This window comes from Microtus ochrogaster, chromosome 4 (genome assembly GCF_000317375.1).
Source record: "Microtus ochrogaster isolate Prairie Vole_2 chromosome 4, MicOch1.0, whole genome shotgun sequence".
NCBI lineage: Eukaryota > Metazoa > Chordata > Mammalia > Rodentia > Cricetidae > Microtus > Microtus ochrogaster.
In genome coordinates, this window is record NC_022011.1 from 22,470,463 (window position 1) to 22,497,450 (window position 26,988).

At 44.2% G+C, this 26,988-nt stretch overlaps 1 protein-coding gene across 1 annotated transcript in view; it reads left to right on the forward strand.

Annotated features, from left to right (window-relative positions):
* The window catches only part of Vat1l (vesicle amine transport 1 like), a 153,170-nt gene that overhangs the window by 73,326 nt on the left and 52,856 nt on the right, over positions 1-26,988 (forward strand). Inside the window, exons 6-7 of the mRNA XM_005345720.3 lie at positions 827-882; positions 4,566-4,760. Of these exons, the coding sequence (XP_005345777.1) occupies positions 827-882; positions 4,566-4,760 (251 nt within the window). The remainder of the gene's footprint in view (positions 1-826; positions 883-4,565; positions 4,761-26,988) is intronic.

Below are 26,988 nucleotides of genomic sequence, written 5' to 3' on the forward strand. Positions count from 1 at the left end.
CCAAACGGTTAATTTTGAAATACACAATTGCTTAAGTAGATGATTGTTCTCTAAGGAAAATTACACTTCCAAATATCAGATGCAGGAAAGTCTGTGGAGAGCAGCAGTGCATCAGGATGATCTCGACATTGTCAAGAGTTTCTTCCTCCCACCCCATCCCCACTAGGAACCCTGCAAAGGGGTCATTTCTTTCTGAACATCTCAGCTTCTCTTTTCCAACTCCACCTCCATCTGGCATCTGAGTGTCACTTGGCCCAGTGGTCAACCCATAGTTTCCAATATGCTTTTCTCTAAAGTTTTAGGTTTTATTTTGTTTTTTAACCTCTCTGCTTGTACCCCTTTGGAGCTGACAAATAGTTCCACATTCCCCAAACTTCTGAAACTTTCTTCTCTCCTCTATCTTTTCTGCATCTCATTTTTTGTATCCATCTAAGTTTCCCTCCTACCCGTTAGTACCCAGCCCAAGTCAGAGTCCTAAGCCCCTCACTTGCTAGGAAGTCAAATTTGGATCCATGTAGTGCCTTCCCACAAAAGTTCACTCCTTGTTTTCAATAAACAGAACCACAATGTTTCATATTATTAAAACATCGGACTAGTCAATCACCTTTTGTTACATGCCTGGTTTTCCAATGAAACTAAGAGTTGATGACTAGCCAAATGTTCCACTTTGTAGCCAACCCCAACACCTCTACTTTTTCCAAGACTGAAGCGTGTTGTTTGTAAACTTTTGCCACTTGTGCACAAATGAAACACCTCCCACTCTCCTTTAAGAAAATATCTTGATTTTTATAAACAATTATTTGACTTGGGAATCTTTCATTTGCAGGTTCATCCAACATGGTAACTGGAGAGACCAAGAGTTTCTTTAGCTTCGCAAAGTCAGTAAGTATCCATGCCTGTCTACTAACTGCCCGTTAACATTCATTTGCATGGTGTGAGCTCCACCTAAAAACATTGGTCACCAGGCAGTGGTGGCACATGCCTTTAATCCCAGCACTCAGGAGGCAGAAGCAGATGGATCTCTGAGTTTGAGGCCAGCCTGCAGAGTGAGTTCCAGGACAGCCAGGGCTACACAGCAAAACTCTGTCTCAGGAAAAGCAAAACAAAAACCAAAACAAACAAAAGACATTGCTCAATTGCTCAATTGCTGGTCTGCCATTTGCATCATGCAGTCCTGATAAATCCCATACCCATACACTGCTAACTGCACACAGGCAGGACGAGGACTCGAAAGGTAGTAGTGTCAGTGAAATTTTGAAAAGCGTCCTTTTTACCTTAGCAGAGATTGGTTCAAGCATTTGTCAAAAGTGAGCTTAGAGCTACTGCACTATCATTGCTCCCTACAGTAGACAGGCTTTTATTTTGGTCATTTTCTGGCCAGGTTTCTAAGGGCACAGTTGATTTCTATGTCCCCATCCCTACTGTGTTGGAGAATGGAATGAGAAACTCCTAACTTTAATAATTTCTGTGTACATGATCACTTTGTCCACTACTGAAGAGCACTATCCTTTGCTGCACCCGCTCAGATGGATAGTGCCACAGAGAGCTATCGATATGTGTTAGAATCAAGCTGATTTAGGTCTATGTGTAGTAGGAGCTGCGGGCAGCCTGCTTTTCATCCTGCCTGGCTCCCACATGGTTAGCTTTACACCCTCAAACATCTGGTGAATCAGGAAACAGCAGTATTCCTTCTATACATGAGATCAGGATTTAAAGGACTCTTTTCTGCATTGTTTGCATATGGGGCTTTAATAAAAGTATAGGTCAAGAATCCTTTGAACTTCAGTGCCTATAGGAAAAAGGATAGAGCCTACTGAAGGATGCTATCTACTGCCTGTCCCTGAAGACGGGCTGGGTACCACTCACAGCTGTTTTGTTGCTATGGATACAATTTGCATGACGCTGAAAGTCTGCTCTGAGGAATCGTGCTGGTTCCAAATTACATACAACCTTAAGAAATGTTTTCCCTTTTCTCACCCTTAATGCCCAATCCCAACACAGAGTGCTAATGAAATAATCACAGTGTGTCCATGCTGGGAAGATATTTATAACAACACAGCCAGGATGGAGGCTTGGTTTCCTCTTCCTCAAATGAGTACCATTATGCTCTGGAGCTAAAGGTCGTGAATAAAAGCCCAGAGGACCAGGTTCACGCAGGCTGATTGGTTAGAAGTAAATTGAAGAGGTTTTCTGAGAAGTGCTATGCTGGCTTAGCTCCAGGAAAATAATAATACTATGCAATCAAGAAAGGCACATTTAGAATCATATAGAGATTTCTCACTCTGCTCTCTTAATTATGTTCCATCTTAAGATTTCAGCAGAGTGAATTCTTTAGGCTTTGTCAGACTTGCCGTTCGCTCTTGGGCCATTACAGGGATGATTCTTACGGATGAAGTTAACATTTAGAGAGCAGCCTGACTCCCAATTCCAAGCTCTAGCTCAGTAAATTTAAGAGAGAGAAGGGGAGAGAGAGAAAAAGAGAGAGTGAGGGAGAGAGAGAGAGAGAGAGAGAGAGAGAGAGAGAGAGAGAGAGAGAAACGTGGCTTTTGGATAAAAGGACAATTAAATTTGTTTATGCTTATGAATTATGGGGTATAGACACACTGCTGTAATGGCATACATCTAATATGAGCACATCTATTTCCACAACCTCCCCCTCCGCAAGGTATGATAAGGAAACAGAACACAGGGTTAGGTGAATTGCCTAGTTACACATCTAACATGTGACACTTGACCCTAGAAAATTTCCAAGAAGATTTTAAGTACACTTGTTTAATATTGTGTGTGTGTGCGCGCGCGTGCGTGCGTGCGTGCGTGTGTGTGTGTGTGTGTGTGTGTGCACCTGGCATGGTATGCATGAAGAAGTCAGAGGACAACTTGTAGAAGTCAGTTCTCTGCCCTCACCGTGTCAGTCCCAAGGATCAAAGTCAGGTTGCGAGCTTTTAGTCACAGCTGTGCATTGTCGGTAGCATCTGCTGGCATGCATTACACAGCCACTCACTGAGGCCCTACAGATGTGCAGGTATCAAGCTTAATCATGGGCTCAAAAACCTAGAGCTTTCATTTTGGGACACTTATCCTAGGAGAACAAGAGAAGACAGTTTGGAAACAAACACGAAGCTCTTATGCAGGTGCTGCCACGTCTGGCTTTATGTGGCGCTGGAGTTAATGCGTGCGAGTCACACAGTCCACACCTGAGCTACACCCCCAGCCACACACATGGGATTCTTCGCTGAATCACATCTAGCAGAGCTGGGGATAGGACAGCTCAAGAAGAACAGTACATTTGACCATAAAATCCTTGTCACATATCAAAGGCCAAACCCACAGGAGAGTCATTTACATAGCCCCATCCTCTTGGATTGATCTCTCTGCTCCACGCTGTGTTCTCTCCTTAACTTAACCTTCTCACCCCCTCCCTGTCTGGGAGCCTTGTCCTTATCCTCCCCAACTGGCCCTCTTTAGGAAAAAAAAAAGTGTTCTTGCACTCGTGATGGTCACCTCCACCATGCTCTCGATGTTTTGTCACTCCGTAAACTTCCCCATGTTAGGGCTCTTTCATCATCCCCGCAATCATTCACAGAGCCAAATGTTTTACCTTGAACCTTCCTGGAAGACGCCAGTGCATCCTCTCGGTCAAGCCAGCTGAGCAGGGTGATGTGCAAAGAATAACGGGGAGTGAGGTGCACAACTAGGATCTGCTCCAGAGTCAATGATCCGGATCACACACTTACTGTTTTAGCAAACTGTGGCCTCAAATAGACAGAGAAACCTAATCCAGATGAATGGGGTGAAAAGAGCTTCAGAATTCAAATTGGTAGGGGGAGGGGAGACTTCTTTCCAGATCTTGGGATATTTACAGGTAAGGCATAAGATATATTTTATGATGTGTCTGTATGTGTGTGTGAGTCTGTGTGTCTGTATCTGCATGTCTGTATGTATTAAGACAGGTTCTATGATAGCCGAGTCTGTTCTGAAACTCACTATTTGGCTGAAAATGACCTGGGATTTCTGATCCTCCTGCCTCTACTTCCAAAGTTCTGGGATTACAAGCATCCATCTCCACAATGCTCTCTCTATGTGGTTCCAGAATTTGAACCCAGAATTTTGTATGTACCAGGCGAACACTGTCCCAACTGAGCTACATTCCCAGCATAGACAGTAATTTTAGTGTCCCTTTGTTACCACGTGTTAGAACTAAAAAGGATTTGACTTTTGAAGCATTTTGGAGTGAGGGATTTTAGAATAAGTGATGCCCAGTCATCTCTCTCCCTCCCTCCCTTCCTCCCTCCCTCCCTCCCTCCCTCCCTCTCTTTCTCCCCAAGCTAAAACCCTCTCACAGCATTGCTTGCTGTCTAGCATGCCCTCTCTGCACTAACAGAGGCTGTGGTTCCAGAAACAGATGCTTAAAAGACACCGAGACTGCTTGCTGGTCCACTAGAATCCACCCCATTTCAACCTTGGCTTCCATGGAGCCAATGATATCCCTATGACATAGGCAATGAATGCTGCCCGATGTCGCCCCATCTTCAGACTCCGTAACCTAGACTCTCCTCTAATTGCAGTGGTGGCAGGTGGAGAAAGTGAACCCCATCAAGCTGTACGAAGAAAACAAAGTCATCGCAGGGTTCTCACTCCTCAACCTGCTCTTCAAGCAGGGCCGCTCGGGCCTCATCCGGGGAGTCGTGGAGAAGCTCATAGGGCTGTACAACCAGAAGAAGATCAAGCCTGTGGTGGATTCTTTATGGGCCCTGGAGGAGGTAAGCGAGAAACCTTTTTGGTTTATTTCTAGGACTTGGGGCGTTCATGACAATCTTTTGCAGAAACCGGTTTTCTCCAGGTTTGTTCTAAATGAAAGTCCTAAAGTAGGTGGACCCAACCAACCTTCTGACATCAAAATGCCACTTTGTCACCTACCAGGTTCACACTCAAGAAGTATGCAATTGAGCAACAAGAAGAAAATCACCAAAAAAAAAAAAACAAACAAAAAAAAAACAAAAAAAAAAACTCATAACATTTTAAGTGGCCTCATGATTTTCTGCTGGGCCACATTCATTGCTGTCCTTGGCCACATGGGGCCCACAGGTTTGGCATACCCGGGTCATGGTGCTTTAGGTATAAGGACCACTTCAAGTTTCCAAGAGGCTTTCAAGCTATGCACCTTTGGCGCTCATACATGCATCTTTGATTCCCAGGTAAGACACCAAATTTGGATGGACACATCCAATACACCTTGGTTGTGTAAGAGTGTGCACATCCTGAAAGTTAGAATGAATAGTGTCACTGTATGGACACCTAGGAGATCAAGATCAAGGGATCTCACAAGTGGAAATGGTTTCTATGGAGACACTGGATGTCTGATGCTCCTTTGAGCCAATGTCAGCTGTCATGAGAGACTCTGTAGTTTGTGTTGGGTCTGGTGGTGTTGGTTTTGTTGCTGGTGGTGTTTTGTTGCTGGTGGCAGATCAGCCAAAAGTTCTAATGCTTGAACACATTCTCAAAGTGCGAACAAAATAACCTTCAAGGATGCTGAAGTGGGAACTGGTTGGATTGGTTCATATGGTCCTCGAGGAGGAAGGGAGCCTTCAAAGAGTCTAGAAATCCTTCAGGACAAGAGAAGGGCGGAACATATAGGAAGCCAGTCATGATGGCTCCTGGTGAGAATAAAGGAAGCATGTAGCCTGGGTTTTGGGGGATATTTCAGCTCTATCTCAGTCATGCGGCCTGACTGAGGAAATGCTTAAGTTGGCATGGGCTGTGTTGTTGGTTTGTTGTACATTACTTTCATGGATGAGGTACCTTATGGGAGAAGTACTTGATGCATAGATGTGTGCTTGTGCATGAGAGGTGTGTGTGAATGTGTGCACATATGTGTGGTACCCTCACCCATGTATGCATGTGTGGAGGACAGACATTAAAATTAAGTGTGTTCCTCAATCGCTCTCAATTTTATACTTTGAGACAGTCACCCACTAAGCCTGGAGCTTGGCATTTAGGCTAGACTGCTAACCTACATTGCCTAGCTCTGCCTGCCTCCCCTCTTCCAACTCCAGTACTGGAGTTATAGATGGATGCCATCATTCCCAACTTTATATGGGTGCTGAAGGTCCTCACTTAGGTCCTTACGCTTGCACAGCAAGCATGTAGCTTACGGAGCCTTCTCCTCAATCCTGGAATATGTGAGTCACAGAAACCTTTGCAGCCTAAGCTGCAAAAACTAAGTTATATGAATCAGAAGTGTGTGTGATGGATTTGGGAAAGGGGTAATCATGCCATCAGATTAACTGTGAACTTGAACTATACCAATTTATATCAATCTAATATTGAAATATCATGGACAGTTTTAAAAAGAAAAGAAGAACCATCTAAAGTCCTGGTTTGTTGTAATAACCAAAATCAATATTCAGTACAGGACATTCCTATATCAACCCAGCATAAGCAGAAGACAAAGTGCACGTCCACATTCCAGAGAAGGCTAATGCAGCTAACGTTCAGCTTCCTTCCTTCCTATCTTTTTTTCTATTGCGGATGCTCATTGTGATTCAATTTATTGCTAAAGTAAATCAGACAATAATGTGTTCTTTGTCCTGTGTAATTGCCAGGATGGTTAGCCTCTTGTCATCATTTTATTGAAAATCTTTTCAGTTTAATGAATCGGATATCAGTATGGTATTCATAGTGGCATGCCAGAGGAAAACAGAAGTAATCAGGACAAAATCTCATCCATGTGGTACATAGAAGACTTAGGTTTAACTCGGTGCCCAATGGGACCCAGCAAATGTGGTAGCTTGTGAGGGTTAAAATGCAAGAGGAGGTTCAGATGGCCCCCAGGAGTTCTCCTAGACAGTATGTCTTACTCAAAGTAGTAACTATTGTGTGCTCAGTTCAGGGGAGATGCTGGAGATACAGTGAAGACTAAGTGGACAATATTCCTGGATTTTACAGAGTCTATATCCAAGGAGTAGAAAGGAACAGAAAATACTAAAGTAGGCAAAAAGACACAGAGAACTTGTGACTTGTGATAAGCTCTTAGGAGGGGGTGTGTTAGCTATGTTTTCATCACCATGGCCACACTACCTGACAGCGTGGGATGATAGTGTCACTTGGGTTCACAGTTTCAGAAGCTTCCCATCTTTTGTGAAGGGGAAGACATGGTAGAGCATCTCAGATCATGGTGGTAGAAGAATGTGGGCATGGCTAATATGACATCAATGACAAGGAAGCAGAGAGCAGTTCCAGAGCCAGGGCCCACCTTTGGGGACCTTAATTACCAGATGAACCCAACCTCTTAAAATAACACCACTCGCCTGGGAACAAACATCTGAAATACGAGCCTGAGAGAGACATTGCAGGTTCGAATGACAGCAGGAGGAAATGCGGGCCATGACAGTTCCCACAAAGATGTGTTTCCCAAACTCTTTTCATCATCTCTAAGGACCTTTTTCAGATTTTTTCCCCTCCATAAAATTTTAATGGTGTGTGAGTGTGTGTGTGTGTGTGTGTGTGTGTGTGTGCACATGCATGTATGTGTGTATGTATATGTATATATGTTAAACATGTGTAGTTGTGCTTTATGTATTAAAAGAGTTATTTTTTATCCTCCAAGATTCTCCTTCCACTATTTGGGGCATATGGTGGTGTCCAGCGAAAGTACCTACTGTAGAGTGGCCAAATAAAAGGGGGTCTCTCTTGGAGTAACATACTTTGAGGAGGTATTTGAAGGAGGTAAAAGCCTTAAGCAAAATGATTTCAGACCAAGAAATGCCCCAAAACAAAAAGATGCTAACAGAACATCTCATAGAATTTTGTAAGTGAAGTATTCTGAAGCAAGAAGGGATGGTTCAAAGAGAGCCTAGACAGGGCATTAAGGGCCAGACAGAAACTTGCCTTTTACTCCCGATACTGTGAGGGTCTGCTAGAGGATCAGGTTAGGAGGGGTTGCTTCCTGGTTCTCAGGGAATGATCTGCTCAGGGGAAACTGGAGTTGTTAGCCAAGGTCCTAGACAGTTATGAAATCCAGAAGAGTTCAGGGCAACTGAGGAATGGGAAAGCCAAGCTGATATCAGGCCAGCAAGCCTCCTAGTGGGCAGCTGTGCTTCCATGGGCAAGGTTTAAGAAAAGGCAACTGAACTTGCCATCATTGTCTCTTTAGGAAACTGGGGAAGATACGGGCATGCTGGTGTACCAGCAGGACTTGATAGAAGACTGAGTCCTCCCAGGTTTCTGGGGAAAAGGTCTAGCACTAGCTAGCAGCAGGAAAGCCACGACTGGCAGCTCTCTTGACTGAGCTACACGTGAAGCTAGGACTTGGAAAATCTGGGATGTGACCTTGAATCTCTAGATTTCCTTCTGTCCTCACGTCCTGTTCTGTTTGTCTGAGCTGCACAGGCTGCTTTATGGTGATTTGAATAAGAATGGCCTCCATAGGCTCAGATATTTGAATGCTTAGTCACCATGGAGTGACACAATTTGAAAAGATTAAAAGGATTAGGAGGTGTGGCCTTCTTAGAGAAAGCAGGTCACAGGGGGTAGGTTTGGGGGTTTCAAACTTGTCCTAGGAGATCTCTCTCTGTGTGTCTTTCTGTCTGTCTCTCTCTCTTTGTCTCTCTACCTAAGGAAGTTCTCAGCTACTTGTGTGCCTCCATACTCCCTGCCCTGATGATCATGGACTAAACCTCTGAAAATGAAACCAAGTCCCAATTAAGTGATTTTTTTTCATAAGAGTTGCCTTGGTTGTCCTCATAGTAATAGCACGGTAATTAAGACATTCTCCCTTCTACATACTCTTTCTTTAGTCTCTCTCTCTCTCTCTCTCTCTCTCTCTCTCTCTCTCTCTCTCTCCATACACACACACACACACACACACACACACACACACACAGAGAGAGAGAGAGAGAGAGAGAGAGAGAGAGAGAGAGAGAGAGAGAGAGACCGGAACCCAGTCTAAATCCCTTTCTTGAGATTAGTCAAGTCCTGATCCACTATGCTCCCAACCATTTTCTCATGCTGCATGCATCCACCCACCCTCTTCCACCCACATTTCAGCTGCTTCCAATCTTCTGGTCTTTAAACCCACCCACACCTCCCCTCCTTGAACCTCAAGAAGCAGTTGCCTCCTCTGCATTAAATATTCGTCCTCCCCATTATTCATGACTTCTGTGACCTATGCAGAGAGGCCTTCTCTGGCCCTGCCTTCCAAAGAAACCACCTCTGCCCTGGTCACTGACTCCTTTCCCACTGTTTGGAGGTTTCTGCTGCATTAATCAGTGATTGATCAGCTTGTGCGTTGACTCTTGCCTTGCATCTACTAGAAGGTAACCCCACAGGAGGAAGACCCTGGATATCAGTTTCCAGAGGAAGATCTTACACATAGGCTTGCAGCCTCCCAAGCCTGACAGATTGGATGCTCAGTAAACAGCATATTGTATGGATGAGTCAACGAGCCCAGCATCACACAGAAGCATGACTAGCTGGACACTGGCTATGTTTAATAATAAATACTTGCCGAGCGAATAGATAGGTGAAGAAACAAGCTATCCTTTCTCACAGACCTTTTCCTAGAAGCGGCAAGTTGTCTCCGCGTCTACCAGCAAGTAGAGGATCACAGTTTTAAACCAAGTAGTGGGGCTGGGGTTGTAGCTCAGCTGCTCAGCATCTAATACACAAAGCACCACATTTACCAGGAACGAGGGTGTATGCCTGTTAACCCAGCACTCAGAAAGCAGAGGCAGCAAAATTAGAAGTTCAAGGTCATCTTGAACTATATAATGAGTATACAATACCTTGTCCCAGGGACAGGGGAGAAGAAAAGAGAAGAGAGGAAGAGGAGGAGGAGGCAAGAGAAGCCATAGCAACAGAAGCTATGATGATCCAGTCACCAGAAAACAAAGGAACTGTAATCAGTGTAGCAGGCTGGTCCCTCCACAGAAGGGAGACAGACGGCGGCTGCCTGTTTGCCAACAAAGCCTCCACAGCCACTCATCAGTGACACCCACCAACTTTCTGAGGGTTCTTTTCTACAATATTTACAGACATCTGTTTAGAGCGGCAGTTGGGCCAAATGCAGTAATTTATCAAGCCCACGCAGCTCTTGTGGGCTTAAAGGGAGTACGGCATGCTTATTGCTTGAGAACCTTCAAGGGTGAGCTGTAATGATTTCCCTCCTCCCATTTGGTAAGGGCTTACATGAAATTGCTTCTCAGACCAGCTATGTAACTCCATTTATAGAATAGAAAGCCCAAAGGGATTAAAAGAAAATTTTCTTGGGCTCTCTGAGCCCTGAGACAAGAAGATTTAATAATATCAGACACGATTAAGGGTTCTTTCTAGCCATCTGTCTGGGACTCTATTGTAATTTTAATACACAAAGCAGAGTGGGGGATACTGTAGGATCCCATTTGCTTTCGGATGCTAAATCTACAGTTGCACTTTATATTGTGGGAAACAAAATGAAGCTGGCAGCTTAAAGCTGGAAAGGGGACAATGCGTTTGTGTTTGTCACCCAAGCAGCTGTTGTTTCCTTGGGTCCGAGTGATGCTCATGTTCATAGTGAACATGACCTGCTTTGGAGTCACCATGGAAACAAGCCTGTGGGTGTGTCTCTGAGAACAGTTCCAGAAAGGCATAACTGAGGAGAGAACTCCCACCCACCATGGGCAGCACCATTCTATGGCCTGGTATCCTGAGCTAAATGAAAAGGGGTGTCAGCATTCACCCGTCTCTGCCTCCTGACTATGGGTGCAATGCAACCAGCCGCGCCATGCTCCTACAGCCATGCCTCCTTGCCGTGATGGACTGTATCCTTGAATATGGAGCCAAAATAACTAGTTTTTCTTTATGTTACATGTGCCAGTCATTAGGTCATGTGGGCCAGAAAAGCAAGTGGAGACAGGCTGATCCCTGTAGATTATTAGCCAGCTAGTCTTTGCAAATCAATGAGCTCCAGGTTCAATGGGCTCATAAAATAAAGTACAAATGATCAAGGAAAAACACCCAGTGTTGACCTTTGGCCACACACATGCAAACATATGAGCACACACACACACACACACACACACACACACACACACACACATACATACACACACTAGAATAAATGGAGCTTGGTGAATTCTAAATGGATAGAAGTCATTTGGTTGATGTCGGGTGTCACAAAAATACTACATTCTGCAGGGATGATGTGAACAAAATCACAGGCATGAATAAGGCAGGTGAGGCAGAGAGAAAGCTCCAGAGTGAACATGGGAGAGCAAATAAGGTTTAGTGAATGGATCCAAATCATAGACACCTTTGCTGCCTGGCAGAAGACTTGGAGTTGGCTTCTGACGAATGGGGTTGCTATGAGAGAGAATGACGCCATTTTATCCTTAGTCTAGTGAGGATCCCAAGGCTGATCTGTGTGTTGTCGTGTACCGGAAGTAAGGCTTGCTATAATCCCATCACATAGGAGCTGATGCCAGAGGAACATGAATCAAGGCCAGTCTAAGCTCCAAAGTAAGTTCCATGGCAGCCTGGTCTACAGGCCATGATCCTGTCTCAAATGAAAGAAATAGAGCTGGAGAGATAGCTTATTAGCTAAGATTACATATTGTTCTTACGGAAGACTCCAATTTAGTTCTTAGCATCTACATCTGGTACAACCACCTGAAACTAAATTTTCAGGGAATCTGACACCCTCTTCTGGCCAGCAGTGCTACCTGCACACACGTACACATAAACACATAGATACACATAATTAAAAACAATGTAAATCCTTTAAGAAGAAAACATTTTAAGAAACAATAGAGGTAGTACATCACCTATAACCCTAGCACTTGAGAAATGAAGGTATCGGGGGTTGAAAGCCAGCCTTTGCTGTGTAGTAAGTATAAGGCCAACCAGGGCTATATGAGACCCTTTCTCATAAAAAACAAAAAGGAAAAAAACACCATTATCCTCTAAAGGCTATGTATCTAGACTATATCACTGTAGATTTTACTCATTTTCCAGTTAACAGCTCACCAGGGGCTGTGTATGATCTTAATAACTGTATATGTGTGCACACGTGTGTGGGTACCCATGTTCATGAGAGCATCTATGCATACGTGTGCTTTTGGAAGCTGAAGAACAACTTTGAGTGTTATTTCTCAGGGACTACCTACATTTTATTTTAAGATAGGGTTTCTCGGGAGCCTGGAACTCATCAAGTAAGCTAGTCCGGATGGCTAGCAAACCCCAGGGATCCTTCTGCCTCTGCCTCCCTAGCACTGAAATTTCAAGTGCAAACCCCTCATCCAGCTTCTTTGGATAATCTCTTGGGTTCTGGGGATCTAGCTTAGGTCCTGGCACTACCATCAGTGAGCATCTTAGAGCCCAAACTGTTTTCCCAGGCCTCAATGGATTTTTAAGTTCTCCACTGAAGGCACCATGTATGGTATCTTCAGCATGATTTTAGCAAGAATCTGGCTGTAGTCTCCCATATGATCTCACTATTCACAGGTGGCTCTTTACATTTTAATTAAATCACATTAAAAATGCAGTCTCAGTCAGGCGGTGGTGGCGCACGCCTTTAATCCCAGCACTCGGGAGGCAGAGGCAGGCGGATCTCTGTGAGTTCGAGGCCAGCCTGGTCTACAAGAGCTAGTTCCAGGATAGGCTCCAAAGCTCCAGAGAAACCTTGTCTCTAAAACAACAACAACAACAATAAAAATGCAGTCTCAAGTACTCTGAAGTCATCTGTGACCAGTGGCTACCATACTGGACAGGGCATGTTTAGAACACACCCATTGTTGCAGAATGGTTCCCTAGAGCTGGTCTATGTGATGATGTCACCCTTCCGCTTGAAGACAGGGAACAATTTTTCTCTGCAGCCTTCTGGCCTGGTTGCCTCTGCGTCAATTATGGTAATCATGCCCTTCCCTGGATCTCTTTCTTTGCTGTGGTGTCATGAAGGTCACTGCCCAAACAGAGTCACTTATTTGATCTGTGTGTCCTGAATCTCTCATTATGCATAACCTGCACTTTAGCTCTGCGTAGACAGCCATGGCCTGAATATATTTGTGTCTTTCATTTGAAGCCAATACGAGCTCCAAACAGACACAGGCTGTCTAAAGGCGTGAATGGGAGGAGAGAAAAGCTAGATGCTGAGCTTTGTGAGTGCTTTTCTATGCCACGAGACAAGAGATTACCTGGATAAAAGGGAGATTAATATGGAGAAGCGATTATAGAAGAGTGGCAAGGGGAGAGAGCTGGCAGAAGGATGAGGTGATTGACGGTTCTAATATAGCTGTAGGTTTCAACTCTTGCACTAGACCTGGACGGTAAGAGATGATGCAGTCAACTTATAGAAGCAGATGCCCAGATGAAAACTAGAAGCTTCTGCGAGAAAGTTTACAAATGCAGATCTTAGTCTTGTTTAAGGGATACAGGAAAAGAATGTGGAGTTGTTCCCAGAGAGCTGAGACCCACAGCCATGTGAGGAAGAAGAGGACTGGATAATTCTGCCCATGAATCTATCTGGGAGATTCTAGATGTGCCAGACATTGTACAATATGTTTTGCGTATTAACTTGATTAAACTCTCTAGTAACCTGAAGACCCAGGGAGCTGTTATACTCATCTGTAAGACCACAAAAATGAGCTTCTGGAGAGTTTCATTACCCAGAGACCCTGCCTTTAATTGAATTTGCAGGACATTTGAACCTCAGAGAAATCTAAAGCATTGACATTGTGGGGGGGGGGGGGGGCAATGAATAAATTCACTGCACAAAAAAAAATGAGATAAATCATTCTATTAGGAATCAGCACCGAAGGAGTCTATAGACCACATACTTTGTGGAGGCCTTAACATTTATTTAATCTTCACGAGGCCCCTGAGTGGTGGTTACCATGACAACAGCTGTGACACAGATGAGGATTGGAGCCATGCAAAGATAAAGTCTCTGGAGATCACAGAGTTTGTATGTATCACAGCTGACCATGAGACACAGAGAGCCTGACTTTGAACTTGGGGGCAGGTCGTTAACTTCTCTACTGTGGAGGCAAAGGCTAACTTGCCCCTTCCTTCAGTTGGCAGTCAGACTCCAAGGTGGTATTCTTAGGGACTGTCATTGGGTATGCAGATGGTTATGATAGGCTATTATCACTGGTCACTGCTTGCTACCAGGGACATATACCAGGGCTCATTGCCAATCTTTCAGAAAGCCATTTCAGTAGTGTAGTGAGGGCCAGTCTGACTGGCAAGGGCCAGGGAGGGAATCTGTAGGTAGGGCAGTCTGACAGCCAGCATGAGCCCTGCTGCTAGGCAGCAGACAGAGTAAGTGCCTGGAAAACATCCATCAGGAGCCCAAGGCTGCTTAGAAAATGGATTAGGGATTCCCTGGGGTGAAGGATTATGAGAAGCGGAGTGGGACTGCTCAGGGGCAGGATTTCTTAGCAGAGGGATAAAAGTGTTCTACAGTGAATGGCAATGGTAATTGGGCAACTCTGTGAATATTCTAGCAACCGTTGAGTTGTATACCATGTGTGTGATACTTGAATTATACTTAAATCTATGATACAGATATGATAGATGATAGATAGATAGATAGATAGATAGATAGATAGATAGATAGATGATAGATAGATAGATAGATAGATAGATAATAGATAGACCGACCAATAGATAGACAGACAGATAGGCAGACAGACAAAGGATGGTTAATACTGATTGTCAACAGGATCTAGACTAGAATCACCTAGGAGACAAGCTTCTGGGTATGTCTGTGGTGGGATGTCTATATTGGGTTAGTTGAGGTGTGTAGACTACCTTTAACAGTGGGTGGCAACATCCTGGGTTTCCAGACTGAAAAAAATCAATGAGAAAGTGAGCTGAGCACCAACATGCACTGGTCTCTGCTCCCCAACTGTGGATGTCATATGATTAGCTGCCTCGCATGCCTGACACCAGGCGTTCCCTATGATGATGGACAGCATCTCCTTGAACTGTGAGACCTACCCTACAGCCATCCCCTATTTCCATGCCCACCCCCCTGGTCACATGTGTTCTGCTACCTACTTGTGCATTTGACTGCCCCCGGCTCCTCGTTGTCCAGCAGACCAAATAAATTGCTCAGCTCTAAGTCGGCTCACTCATCTATGTGAAGCAGAATCGCATCTCCTCAGAGATGTCCATACTGTAGCTGGTGAGACGGCTCAGCAGGTGAAGGTGCTTACCTCCAAGTCTAACAACCTGAGTTCCTTCCTGCTAGAAGGAACAAACCAACTCCTGAAAGCTGCTTTTTAACAGCTGTATATGTGCATGTGCACACACACAAATAAGTAAGTCAAGAAGAATCAACATTTTTTAAGATGTCCACATCTGTCAGGAAACTGAGGCTGGAGGGCTGACAACCAGCTTAGGCTACATAGTAAGTTCTGGGACAACCTAAGCTGTGGAGTGAGACCCTAAACCATTGACATATCAAAGATCAGAGGTTACTAGGCAAGGTGTCAAGCAAGGAGCAATTAAAATAAAACCAAACCAATGTCTACTTCCAAATCTCTAATCTTTGAATATGACAAAGGCACCTTGTAAATGGGATTAAGGACTTCAGAATGACTCTTTACTGCCCAGTTAGCTCCAGTGTAGTCACAAGGGGCCTTGTAAGAAGGCATATAAGGACCAGAAAGAGGGCTGGAGAGATGGCTCAGTGGTTAAGAGCATTGCCTGCTCTTCCAAAGGTCCTGAGTTCAATTCCCAGCAACCACATGGTGGCTCACAACCATCTGTAATGAGGTCTGGTGCCCTCTTCTGGCCTACATACAGACAGAATATTGTATGCATAATAAATAAATATTTAACAAAAAGGACCAGAAAGAGGGAAGGCACTTTGATACCACAATCAGAGAATGAAAGATGATTTGATGTAGGACCATGAGTCCAGGAATGGGAAAAAAAACTATAGAAACCAGGAAGGGCAAAGACCCAGAGCACCCAGGAGGCCCACAGCTAGTTTGGGTGGTTTTACTACACAAAAGCCTTTATATCCAAATGGCTGTAAGAAGATGAATCTGTGTTGGCTGAGACCCCTGCATTTTTGTGGCCATTTGTTAAAACAGAACTGGAATCTAATGCACCATCAATGTCCCCAAAGCATCCGAGTAGGTCCCTGCTCCATACCAGTTTCTGAACTTTGGAAGCAATTGTGCCTTTGGCCTGGATTATAACTTTATAAGAAGGAAGTAAAATCAGAAGAGACTTGAAAAGAAGTGAAACCTGGGTCTGTGTGACAGCCTAGCTAAGGATGCAAGGGGAAAGGCCACAGCCTGGCAGCTGAGTGTGCTGCACAAAAGTTCTGCTCCCATCCTTGGGAACCCGTTTACAATTCTCTGAAACTCCATAGGTCTCCTCCATTAGAAATGGAAATGCTTGGAGCTGGAGAGATGGGTCAAGAACTTGCTGTGTAAGCAAGCATAAGAATAAAGTTTGATCCCCCAGAACCCACACTTTTAAAAAGCCAGACACAATGATGAACTTTTAATCCCAGTGTTGGAGAAGGCAGAGCAGGAAGATCCCTGAATCTTGTTGGCCAGTCTGGCTGGCTGAATCGGCACACTCCAAGTTCAGTGAGTGACACTATGTTTTTAAACTAAGGTAGAGAGTGATCACACACATCCTCTGGGAAACGGGATCAGCTGTGGCTGTTCCCATTCTTTAGAAAAATGAGGAACAGGAAAATAAAGTGTTGGAGGGTAACAGCTAGAAAGTAGGAGGGTTGAATTGAACAAAACAATCTGTTGATTCAATGGCTTATACTATTTATTTAGGGGTTTGCTTACAGATGGGAATATGTCTCATGCGAATAGAGGGCTTTGCAATTAAAAGTTCAATGCATTATGGATTCTGGGAATTGGGCAATAATTAAAAACAAAAGCAAAAACAAAAAACCCTGTGATAATTATAGGAACACAACAGTATCTCCATTTCTTTGTTGTGTGTGTGCGTGTGTGTGTTTCTACATACTTGTCAACATACAGGCATGTGGAGGTCAAATGTAAGGAAGAGATTTCTGCAGGTGGGCATGACCCAATTAGCCTGGTTAGCCTATAGCTGAAAACCTAGCCGGCAAGAGGGGGAAGACACATTCAACACATAATTTATGGATCCAAAGGCTGGGAAAGTACTGTTGTGCTATGGACTATAAAGAGATGAGCTGTGGTGCCTGAATTCAAAGGGAAGAGTCAGGATGAGGTCTCGATCTACCTTCTTCTAAGTCCTGCCTCTAGTTCCATCAAGAAATCAATTCACTTCTTACCTGGGCTTCGCTCTGTCCTCTGTAAAATGAAGACAATGGTTGTGTCTTCTCGATGGAGATGCTGTAGCAATGCCCAGAAGTGATGAGTATAATGTTCCTGGGGCCTTTGCCCTTCAGAAGGGAGGAATGGGAACACGGCTTTCTCTGACGCTGCAGTTGGCCCTTGTGTGACAGTTTTCTCTGAGATGCCACCATGGGACCATGGGTGCTCCTGCCTTATGTTGCTCGGTTGTTGCCAGAGGCATCTGTGGATCCGCTTTGGGGACAGGAGCTCCTTGCAGCACACATGATAAACACATGCTGCTGTTTGCCTTTCTCCTCCCTCAACCAGCCAGTCTTTGATTACTAAATCGTTAGCTTATTTGGGGAGGCTCTGCCAGGAAAGTGCCATGCGTCTGTTAGTCATTTAATAAGCTGTAAATGAGCAGCTTCCCACCAAGTCTTGGAGGGATGGTAAAGTAACAGGAGCGGGCTGAAATTCGATGCTGGCCCGGAGCCAGCACAATGCTGAGTCCTTAAATACATTAACTTTGTCTGATGCATGTGGTCCCATTAGGAAAAAAAAAAAAAAAACAAAAAAAAAACAATTCTTTATCCCATTTTACAGGCAAGAAAGCAGAGTTTTAGAGAGAGGTTTATATGACCCGGTTAGGGTCACACTGCAGAGTAGTGGAGGTGACTCTCAGGTTCATTGTCTCCTGAGGCTGTGCTCCTAACCAGAACACAGTTCCCTTTTAAGAGTAAGGATGCCATTGTCCGGAGACCTTCTCTCTGGTTCTCCCAAATCCTTTACTATTGGAACATCCTGGCTCAGGGCTGTTTGGAGAGGAGAGAGAATGGCTTTCACGACCCTGGCTCATCAGCTCCTAATTTCTCTAATTGCAGAGGACTTCATATCCTAAACCCTGGTTTTTGCATCTCTGAAATGGGAATAACTCTTGCTCTCCCTGTCTGTGCTAAAGCCTTTTACAACCAATATACAAGTTGTTGACAGGGTGCTGGAGGATACCAGCCAAAATGTGGGGCAGGTGGGATGACTCAGCAGGAGGATAAAAGCCTATAGGGCAGGTGGGATGACTCAGCAGTAAGGGCACAGCTGGTTGCCAAACCTGATGCCTGAGTTCAAGCCCTAGGATCCCTAAGGTGGAAGGATGTCTCTGACGTCCATGTACCCTAAAAATGAGCATTCACATGTGTGCACACTCATTCATACACACACACACACACAGAGACACACAAAACAAAGTGTTAAAAAGAAAAATTGAAAACTAGAGCAGCTTCTTGAGAAGACCTCTCCCACTTCTCTTTCAAATGTCTCATTTTGATGGTTTCCCTAGCAACCTCACATACATATGAGTTTACTCAACAGGGAGCAAGTAGATGAGGACAGGGACGTGAAGATGAAACCTGAGTGCTATGATGACTAGGAGGTCCAGCCGAGTGACTCACCTTAGCCCCCTGTGGCTGCAGGAGCTAAGCCTGCATTCCAGATGAGACGGGGACGGTGGAGATGAGAGCTGATGCCTCGGCCAGATTTGCTTCACCCCAAAGCCAGGGCTTGAACCCCCATCACCCTCACCCCCTTGGTCTCACCCGTACTTACTGCAAGTCACCAGCTGCTTGCTTTAGCCTTTATCTCAGTTCTTTGCTCCCCAGTTAGACATCCTCCAAAGGAGAACTTTACCCTCCGAGCTCCAGTATGCATGGCTATGCCGGAAAATGCAGAGGTCCCAGGAGAGAACAGTGGCACCCTCCCTGTTCATAACCTGTCTTTTGTAGAGATGAAGGCCCACAGTGAACCCGTAGAGACAGCAGGACAAGTATTCCATTTGTTAGGAATATTTTTTAATATGAGCTCTCTGACGACACAAAATTCCCAATCAAGCCAAATTAAAACAAGCCAAACTAAAAAATATCCAGGTTTAATGGGAGATCTGCGCTCTCGGGTGGTCCCGAAGGGGAAACCGGGAAGCCGCAGGAACACGACACCCTGGAGGAAGAAAGGGAGACCACGTGTTCTTCTTTTGGGGGAATCACTTAAGTACCCTGGGGAGTGGTCCTGACCCCACCCCCAGGAAGGAGTCAGGACCTGGCCTGCTGGGATTTGAAGTCCAGACCAGGCCTGGGGGCTGGGATAGATGTGAGGGGCTGGGATCTATGCTCCCAACCTAACACCATTATACAGATTTTTACAAAGAGAGACGGACAAGGATGATTTATAAAGCAATTGAATTTAAGGTCAGTTTATTCTGGATATTGTGTGTGTGTGTGTGTGTGTGTGTGTGTGTGTGTGTGTGTGTGTATGCATACATGCAAGTGTGCATGTGCTCTGCTTTTGTGCCTACTTTCCTTTTTCCCTCACCACCATTTTTTTTGCAGCTTAAAGAATAGTATGTAAATACCATACAATGACCAGCATTTAGCAAATACTTTTAAAAGGCATTAGAGATCACCCAGAATTGCACCATCCTAAAGAAAGCAAGTTCTTGTTTTAATGGAGCCCACTCCAGTTTTTATTACAGTACATACATTTTATGATTCTTTTCCCCTCCCACCATGGCTTGAACTGTGACAGGTGCCTGGGTCTTCTGCTGAGTCTGTATGAACAATTTAAGAGTCTTCCATGATGCCATAGAAGGGACATGAGGTCACAACTCAGTGAGACAGTGTTTGCTTTGGACTAGCATTGTCAACAGAGCAAGGGGAGGACCTAGATTTATTGCTAAGGTCATAGGTGTGGGAGAACTAAACAGTGATATAAGGACTTGAGTTGAAGAGCATATAGAAAGATCAGAGCCAAAAGAGTCAGGGATGGGGCTGGAGTTGTGACATTGAGATCCTGGAGCAAGCTTGTGCCTTCATTTGCAGCTTATCTGTGGCTTACAAATGATGGTGCATTTTCTCTTTTTAAGCCTTTATAGTCCAAGAGTCATTTAGAATAATTGTCACTTAAATTCTATCAAATGCCTGGCTCGGATCAGCTGACTAATTCCCTGATCCAAGCAAATGGAATGGAATCCCTTCAGACAATATAGGGCCAACTCCGTGGCTTGCAAACCATCTGAACTCCCTCCACAGCCCCTGACATCCATCACCAGTTAATCTCCGTCTTTTCCACTGGGTGCATCTTACCATTGGATGACTCCCAGCTCCACATTCCAGGCAGTATCCACTTCAACTTGGAATGGATCTATTAAATGAACCACACTGGCCATTTCTACCCCTCACCACACAAGGCCTGTATGTGTTCTGCCAATGCAGCTGTGCTTAGATATGTTCAGTGCACAGTTGGTTCAGTTTGCCGATGTGGAACCAGGAGATACAGAAGGCGGATGATATAAGTATAATCCACCAAAATTTTCTCGATCAGAAATCAAAAGCATGCACAACCGTAGTTGTTGCTGGCTGATGGGCCCGTCATGTTCCTCTCTTTCTCTCCGTGTTCTGTTCATCTAATAAAAGCAAGGGCCGTGGATGAAGTTGGAAACGCATGATGACATTCCTTTTTGTAATTAACCTCACCTGTGCATGTCAGGGGACACCAGTAATCTGAATTATTTATATAATTTATCCTATTTCCATAATAACGTTGTGTAATTATCTCAAAAGATGCCACGGCACTTGATGAAATTCAGCTACTATTTCTCATTTAATTGCTGGGTTTTGATTTTTTTTTTTTTTAACAATGAGCGTGATAAATGTTCTAAAATGGAAATTAAAGCCAAGATTCTCAACAATGCTGTATTTGGTGTAAAGGCGTAAGACCCTTAAAAAACTACACACAGCTAGGATGGTCCTCACAAGAAGAAGCTATGATGAATAAAGAAACCCATCAAAAGATAACGAGACTGTGCCGTTGCCCTGGCAATAGAACGGTACTCCTGCATGGTGGATCCTTGCTCGAAGTCTCTTTAAGAAGGATGTGTCTCTGTTCTGGGTAGATGTACCGTGCGTTTAATTGCATGTATGTCTACTAATAAAGAGAATGTGGGATGAAGCACTAAACTGGAGGGTCCTCCCTTGTAAATTTTGGGTGCAATACCACCAGTATACCACAAGGCAAGGACACAGAAGACATCTTCTTTTCTCCTGTGAAATCTAAGCCCTACCTTTGGTTTATACTTCTCTCTTCTTTTTTTTTTTTTTTGATGTTAATCTAAGGCTTAAACATATTTGCTATGTAAATTAATTTTAGAAATAGACTTTGCGGTGAGTAGTTAGCATATATAATTCTGTATCTCTGAGCCTGGTGTTCTGTGAGAGTGAGAATTACTCTGTTCACACTTTTTAGTAGCTACTAAAAATGATAGCTCTACAACCTACTGAAGTCTTGCAAGCCAACCAACAGACTGACCCAAGGTATAGAAAAACTGTGGGAAAATAAACTGGGCTCCCAATGTCTCACAGGGAAATGGCAACAAACCATATACAGTCTTTGAGGTTCTGGTTTGTGAGACATCGGTGTGGGCACTTTTGGAAGCAATCAAATGATGCCAGTTTTCAAAAAGACATTTAATGCATAAAGAGTCACAATAATACCATTAAAACCCCACTTCTGGCTGGGTAGTGGTGGTGTAAGCCTTTAATCCCAGCACTTGGAAGGCAGAGGCAGGTGGATCTCTGTGAGTTCAAGGCCAGTCTGGTCTATAGAACGAGTTCCAGGACACCCAAAGCTACACGAAGAAACCTTGTCTTGAAAAACCAAACCAAAACAAAACAGATCCTTCTGGGGCTACAGAAATGACTCGGCAGTTGGGAGCACCTATTGTTATTGCAGAGATCCTGATTTCAGTTCCCAGCTCTCACACAGAGGCTCACAAGCACCTGTAACTCCAGCCCCAGGAATGTCCTCTTCGGACTTCTGTGAGCACTGTACACATATGGTGCATATACATACATGCTAATACTCATACATGTACAAAATATGTAAATTTTTAAAATTCTACCTCTGCTTGTATTCTTTCATAGTACTCTTTTTATTCCTAGTATTAACTGATTTGTTCTTTTATCATGAATCATGCCAGTGATTTACCTAATTCATCTACCTATTCACTTAGATTCTGCTGTCTTCTTCTTCTTCTTCTTCTTCTTCTTCTTCTTCTTCTTCTTCTTCTTCTTCTTCTTCTTCTTCTCCTTCTCCTTCTCCTTCTCCTCCTCCTCCTCCTCCTCCTCCTCCTCCTCCTCCTTCTCCTCCTCCTCTTCTTCCTCCCTTTCCTCCTCTTCCTCCTCCTTTCTCTTTTGAGAAATGGCCTCACTGGAACTCACTATGTAACTGAGGTTAGTCTCCAACTCACAGAGATTCACCTGACTCCACCTCTTAAGTTCTGGGATTAAAGGCATGAGCCCCCACACTGAGCTTCACTTTATTCTTAATAGTTTTCACTTTTAATGTTATTTCAGGCTTATAGCTCTATTTTCTGACTTCTTAGGCTGGCATAGCAAAAGACCATTGACTGGGTAACTTCAACAATAGCAATTTACTTCCCACAGCTCTTTCTTGATGCTGAGAGTTCAGAATTGAGGTATCCATTTGGTACCTGATGGGTGTGTTTTCTAGATTGTCCTGACATGAAAGGGAGTACGAACTTGGAAGAGAGAGGAATGAAGAGACAAGAGACACAAGAAATGGGCAGCAAGTCTGTATTCTGATCAAGCTGCCAACTTTATTTTTTTCTCAGGAGTGTTATATAGCAAAAAAGGCAGGGGGGAGGGAAGGATGCTGGAATGTCATTGATCTAACTGGAATGTCAGGTCTGGAGCCATCCCTAGCTGATAGGAAGAGATAAGGAAATGACTAGGGTCTGTAAATGTTTACAGGGGAAATACTAATCACTTCTGGTGCCTGGGATCCTCAGGTCACAGGCAATCTTAACTCACAGAGAGATAAGGGTTATCCTCGGCCCAGAACTTGCCCTACAGAGGCTTCTGAATAGCTTACTTTGTGACTAAAATGGCTATAACCAAATACAGGTCTTTGCTTTCAGCACTAAATGGCTGCTTTCTCCCTGTATCTTTGTGCAGAAGGGAGAGAGGGAAACAAAGTTCTATGGCATCTCATATCAAAGGCCGCTAATGCCATCATTAGACCCCTTCCTCCATGTTCTCATCCAACCGTACACACCTCCCAAAGACCCCATCTCTAAATAGCATTGCTCTTTGATGGCATTTACGGCTTCAACACATGAATTTGGGGGGACACTATTATTTAATCTATAACACTTCTCAAATTCTCTAAGGAAAAACATCAACTTTTCTTTCTTTAGCAGATGCAGTATAGAAACCTACAAAGATAGTTGCCCCTGGTGGGAGGCAGTAGAGGAAACTCCCAGGTATAAATACACACAGGGGTATGCTAATAACTGATTTAACAATGGGCCCTTAGAAAGAGAGTCATACTTGCCAGTTCCCCTGGTGTAAATGCCCTCACCACTATGTCACTAAAAACACAGGACAGGGAAAATATGCAAACTGTCACTTCTCAGAGCTCACACATACCCAGTTCCATAGGACTGGCTGACAATCTGATCTCTTGGGTGGTGGATTGGACCAGACATACAGCTCGCAGTCTCCTGTATGCAGAAATCCTAGTTACATACTGGTACAATATGACCAGAGGAAACAACCTTAAGACATTCCGGAAGGTTTCCATGAGGCCTTATTCTAAAAATGAACATCAATGTAGACCCTCTCTCCCTGGCACCAGCCTTCAGGCTTCCCTGAAGGTCCATTTCTGTTCAGTTCTTTAGGTCTTGCTTTAGCCTAAGGATGTCTTGGGAAACATCCTTGCGGCTCTAGTCCCTGCTTTGTATTCTCAGCACTATATCCTTGCAACCAAGAGACATAATTGAATGTTTACTTTCCATATTTTTTCAGCAAGCTATAAGCTTCCCAAAGGCAGGGACAGACATGGTGTTTAATTTCATACTCATGGGCTAATTTGCTAGTTGGGTACATGAAACTTCCTCCCTTCTCCCTCTGTTTCGCTGAGTGTTGCCAAATACAATAATACCTTCAAGCAGGACAGCTTAGGTCCACCCAAAGCAAAAGTTCATGGCCATGTTTTTCGCCATCAATGATCTTAATACCCACTTAGGGAAAGTAGAAGCAAAAAATAGCAATAAGTGATTGTCCTATAATAGCTTTAGACAACAATTAAAAAGCCATGGCAAGGCTTTCCACAGTTAATTGTCTAGTGAATAGCCAGGATCATTAGAGTTCCGGGGGAGAACTCAAGAACAATGGCAATGGGTTTCTGATCCTATTGCACGCACTGGCTTTGTAGGAGCCTAGGCAGTTTGGATGCTCAACTTACTAGACCTGGATGGAGGTGGGGGTTCCTTGGACTTCCCACAGGACAGGGAACCCTGATTGCTTTTTGGGCTGAGGGGGGGGGGGACTTAATTCAGGGAGGGGGAGGGAAATGGGAGGCGGTGGCTGGGAAGAGACAGAAATCTTTAATAAATAAATAAATTTTAAAAAAAAGAGCAAGGTTAGCTCAGTGGGTAAAGTGCTTGCCTTACTAGCATTAGGCCTCAAACTCTGTCCCTTAGAATTCACACAAAAAGCCAGGCATGGAAGTGCATGCTTCTAATCCCAATGCTGCGGAAGAAGAACAGGATGATACCTGGGGTTTGCTAGTGGGGCAGTCTACACAAATTGGGGAGCTCCAGGTTTGGGGAAAGACCCTATCTCAAAGAATAAATTGGAGAACAGCTGAGGAAGAGACCTGACCTCATGTGCCCATCCACTGCACACCCAAGTGCCCACACTAATCCCCCCCAAACCTTAAAGGGCCAAGAACCTCTACTGAACCTGCCAAAGCGTAGATGGTCAATGATGCTAGTAGTGCTTCCGCGGCTTTAAAACAAGGAGAGAAGAGTGCATTGAGAGAGTACTGGGCAAGAGTCTGATGATAATTCTAACATAACAGGCATAGAAATCAATGCACACTGAACTCTGACCATGCAGTTAGCACTGTTCTAAGAACCCTATATAGACCATGTTTCATTTAATCCTCACAGCTTCCATAGGAAATAAACAGTATTATCTATTTTTATTTCACAAGGAGCAGGCACAGCGTAGTAACCAAAGCCGTCTGGTAAGATGTGCAAGATGAGGAAATAAATTATACTTAAATCTTGCTTTAAAATCAGGTTGTAGCAATTTAGAGTCACCTAGGAGACACGCTTCTGGCTATGCCTGTAGCAGTGTTTCCAGAGAAACTTAGCTAGAGAGGGGAGATCCATCCGGAATGGGGAAGAACTATCGCATGATTTGAGTCCCTAGACTGAAGGCAAAGGAGGAAACACTAGCAGTCATTGCTCTCTACTTAACTGCCTGTAATAGCAATCTGACCAAACAGATGCCTCTCTCTCCCACCACCACGACTTATGTGCAGTAATGGACTGCACCTTTAAACTGTGAGCCAAATTAAGACCTTTCCTTCTTTAGGTTGCCTTTGTCTGGTAATTTGTTGCAGCAACAGGAAAGTAACTCAATCAGTGGAGTTCAGCAGCTTCTCCAGGACCACACACTTGCTCAGTGGAGACGCTGGCTTCTGAACACACATCACTGGAAACGTGCATATCTCCATGCTCGTCTTTGTCTCCGCCCTTTATCCTAATCCTTCCTTCCTTCAGTGATCCTTTGAGTAGTTCTGATGCAAACGTCACAAACTGTCTTGGGATAGTCTGGTTACACCTGGAAGAAGACAAACTCACTGAGTTGCTGTAATTTATACAAGTAGAAATGAGCAGGAGTCGGACAAGACAATATCTAGCATTATGTCTAGAGAGAAATGTTGAGATCCTAGTAGTACTGCATTTGGGGGTGAGGTGAAAATCCCTAAGAACCAGCCTGTGGACCTCATGAAGATACCTGGGTTTCTTCTCTATCCAGAGGTCACTTTTCATCATCATTTACTGGGGAGATGTCAGAGAGCTGCCTGATTGTTGTGAGCTCTTTGGCCATCTGCCCTTCTGAAAGCACAGCTGCTTACTCACAGGGCGGGCATTCAGAAGCTCTCTCTGCAGCCCAGTCCCGTGGAAGACTTGGGATTACAAAACAGAGGCACCGCTGTTCTAGAACTGACTCCTACCAGCTCTAAGTGTAGATTGCTAAATCGGCGGAGATTCTGTGGGGCAGTCATCCCCTGGAGCTAATGTATTAAATACCAACTTATATAAAGCTGCCATTTAAAATGGTTACTGAAATCAGAGGTAGCTAATATTTAAAACCCATTAGTCCTTCATCTTTACTTGATTAGATATGCTCTTAAATTTCTTTGCTTTACATTTTGTCTTTTCAGTGGGAGTGTGATTAACGGTGAGCTACTTCATATGCACCTACACCTTGATGGCAATTTTTTAACCCATGGAAAATGGCAAATACTACAATCAGAGCTTGATTTAGTATTTAGTAGTTTAATAGGCTTTGGGAAGTAACGACAGTTTGAGGAAATAGCTCAGTGGTAAAGCACTTGCTCAGCGTGTGGAAGGCCTTGGGTTCAAATCCCCAGGACTGTCAAACCAGAAACGGCAAAGAAGGAAATCTGAATAATGCAAATTAATCTTTAAAGGCTGTCTTGCTAAGCGATGAAGCTGAAAGAGATTCTTTTATTAATAGAACTTGCTTGAGAGTGAGAAGTAGCTTTACTGTAGATCAGATATAAATCACATAACGCGCCGAACTGCAGCGAGTTTCCTATGTAAGGAGGA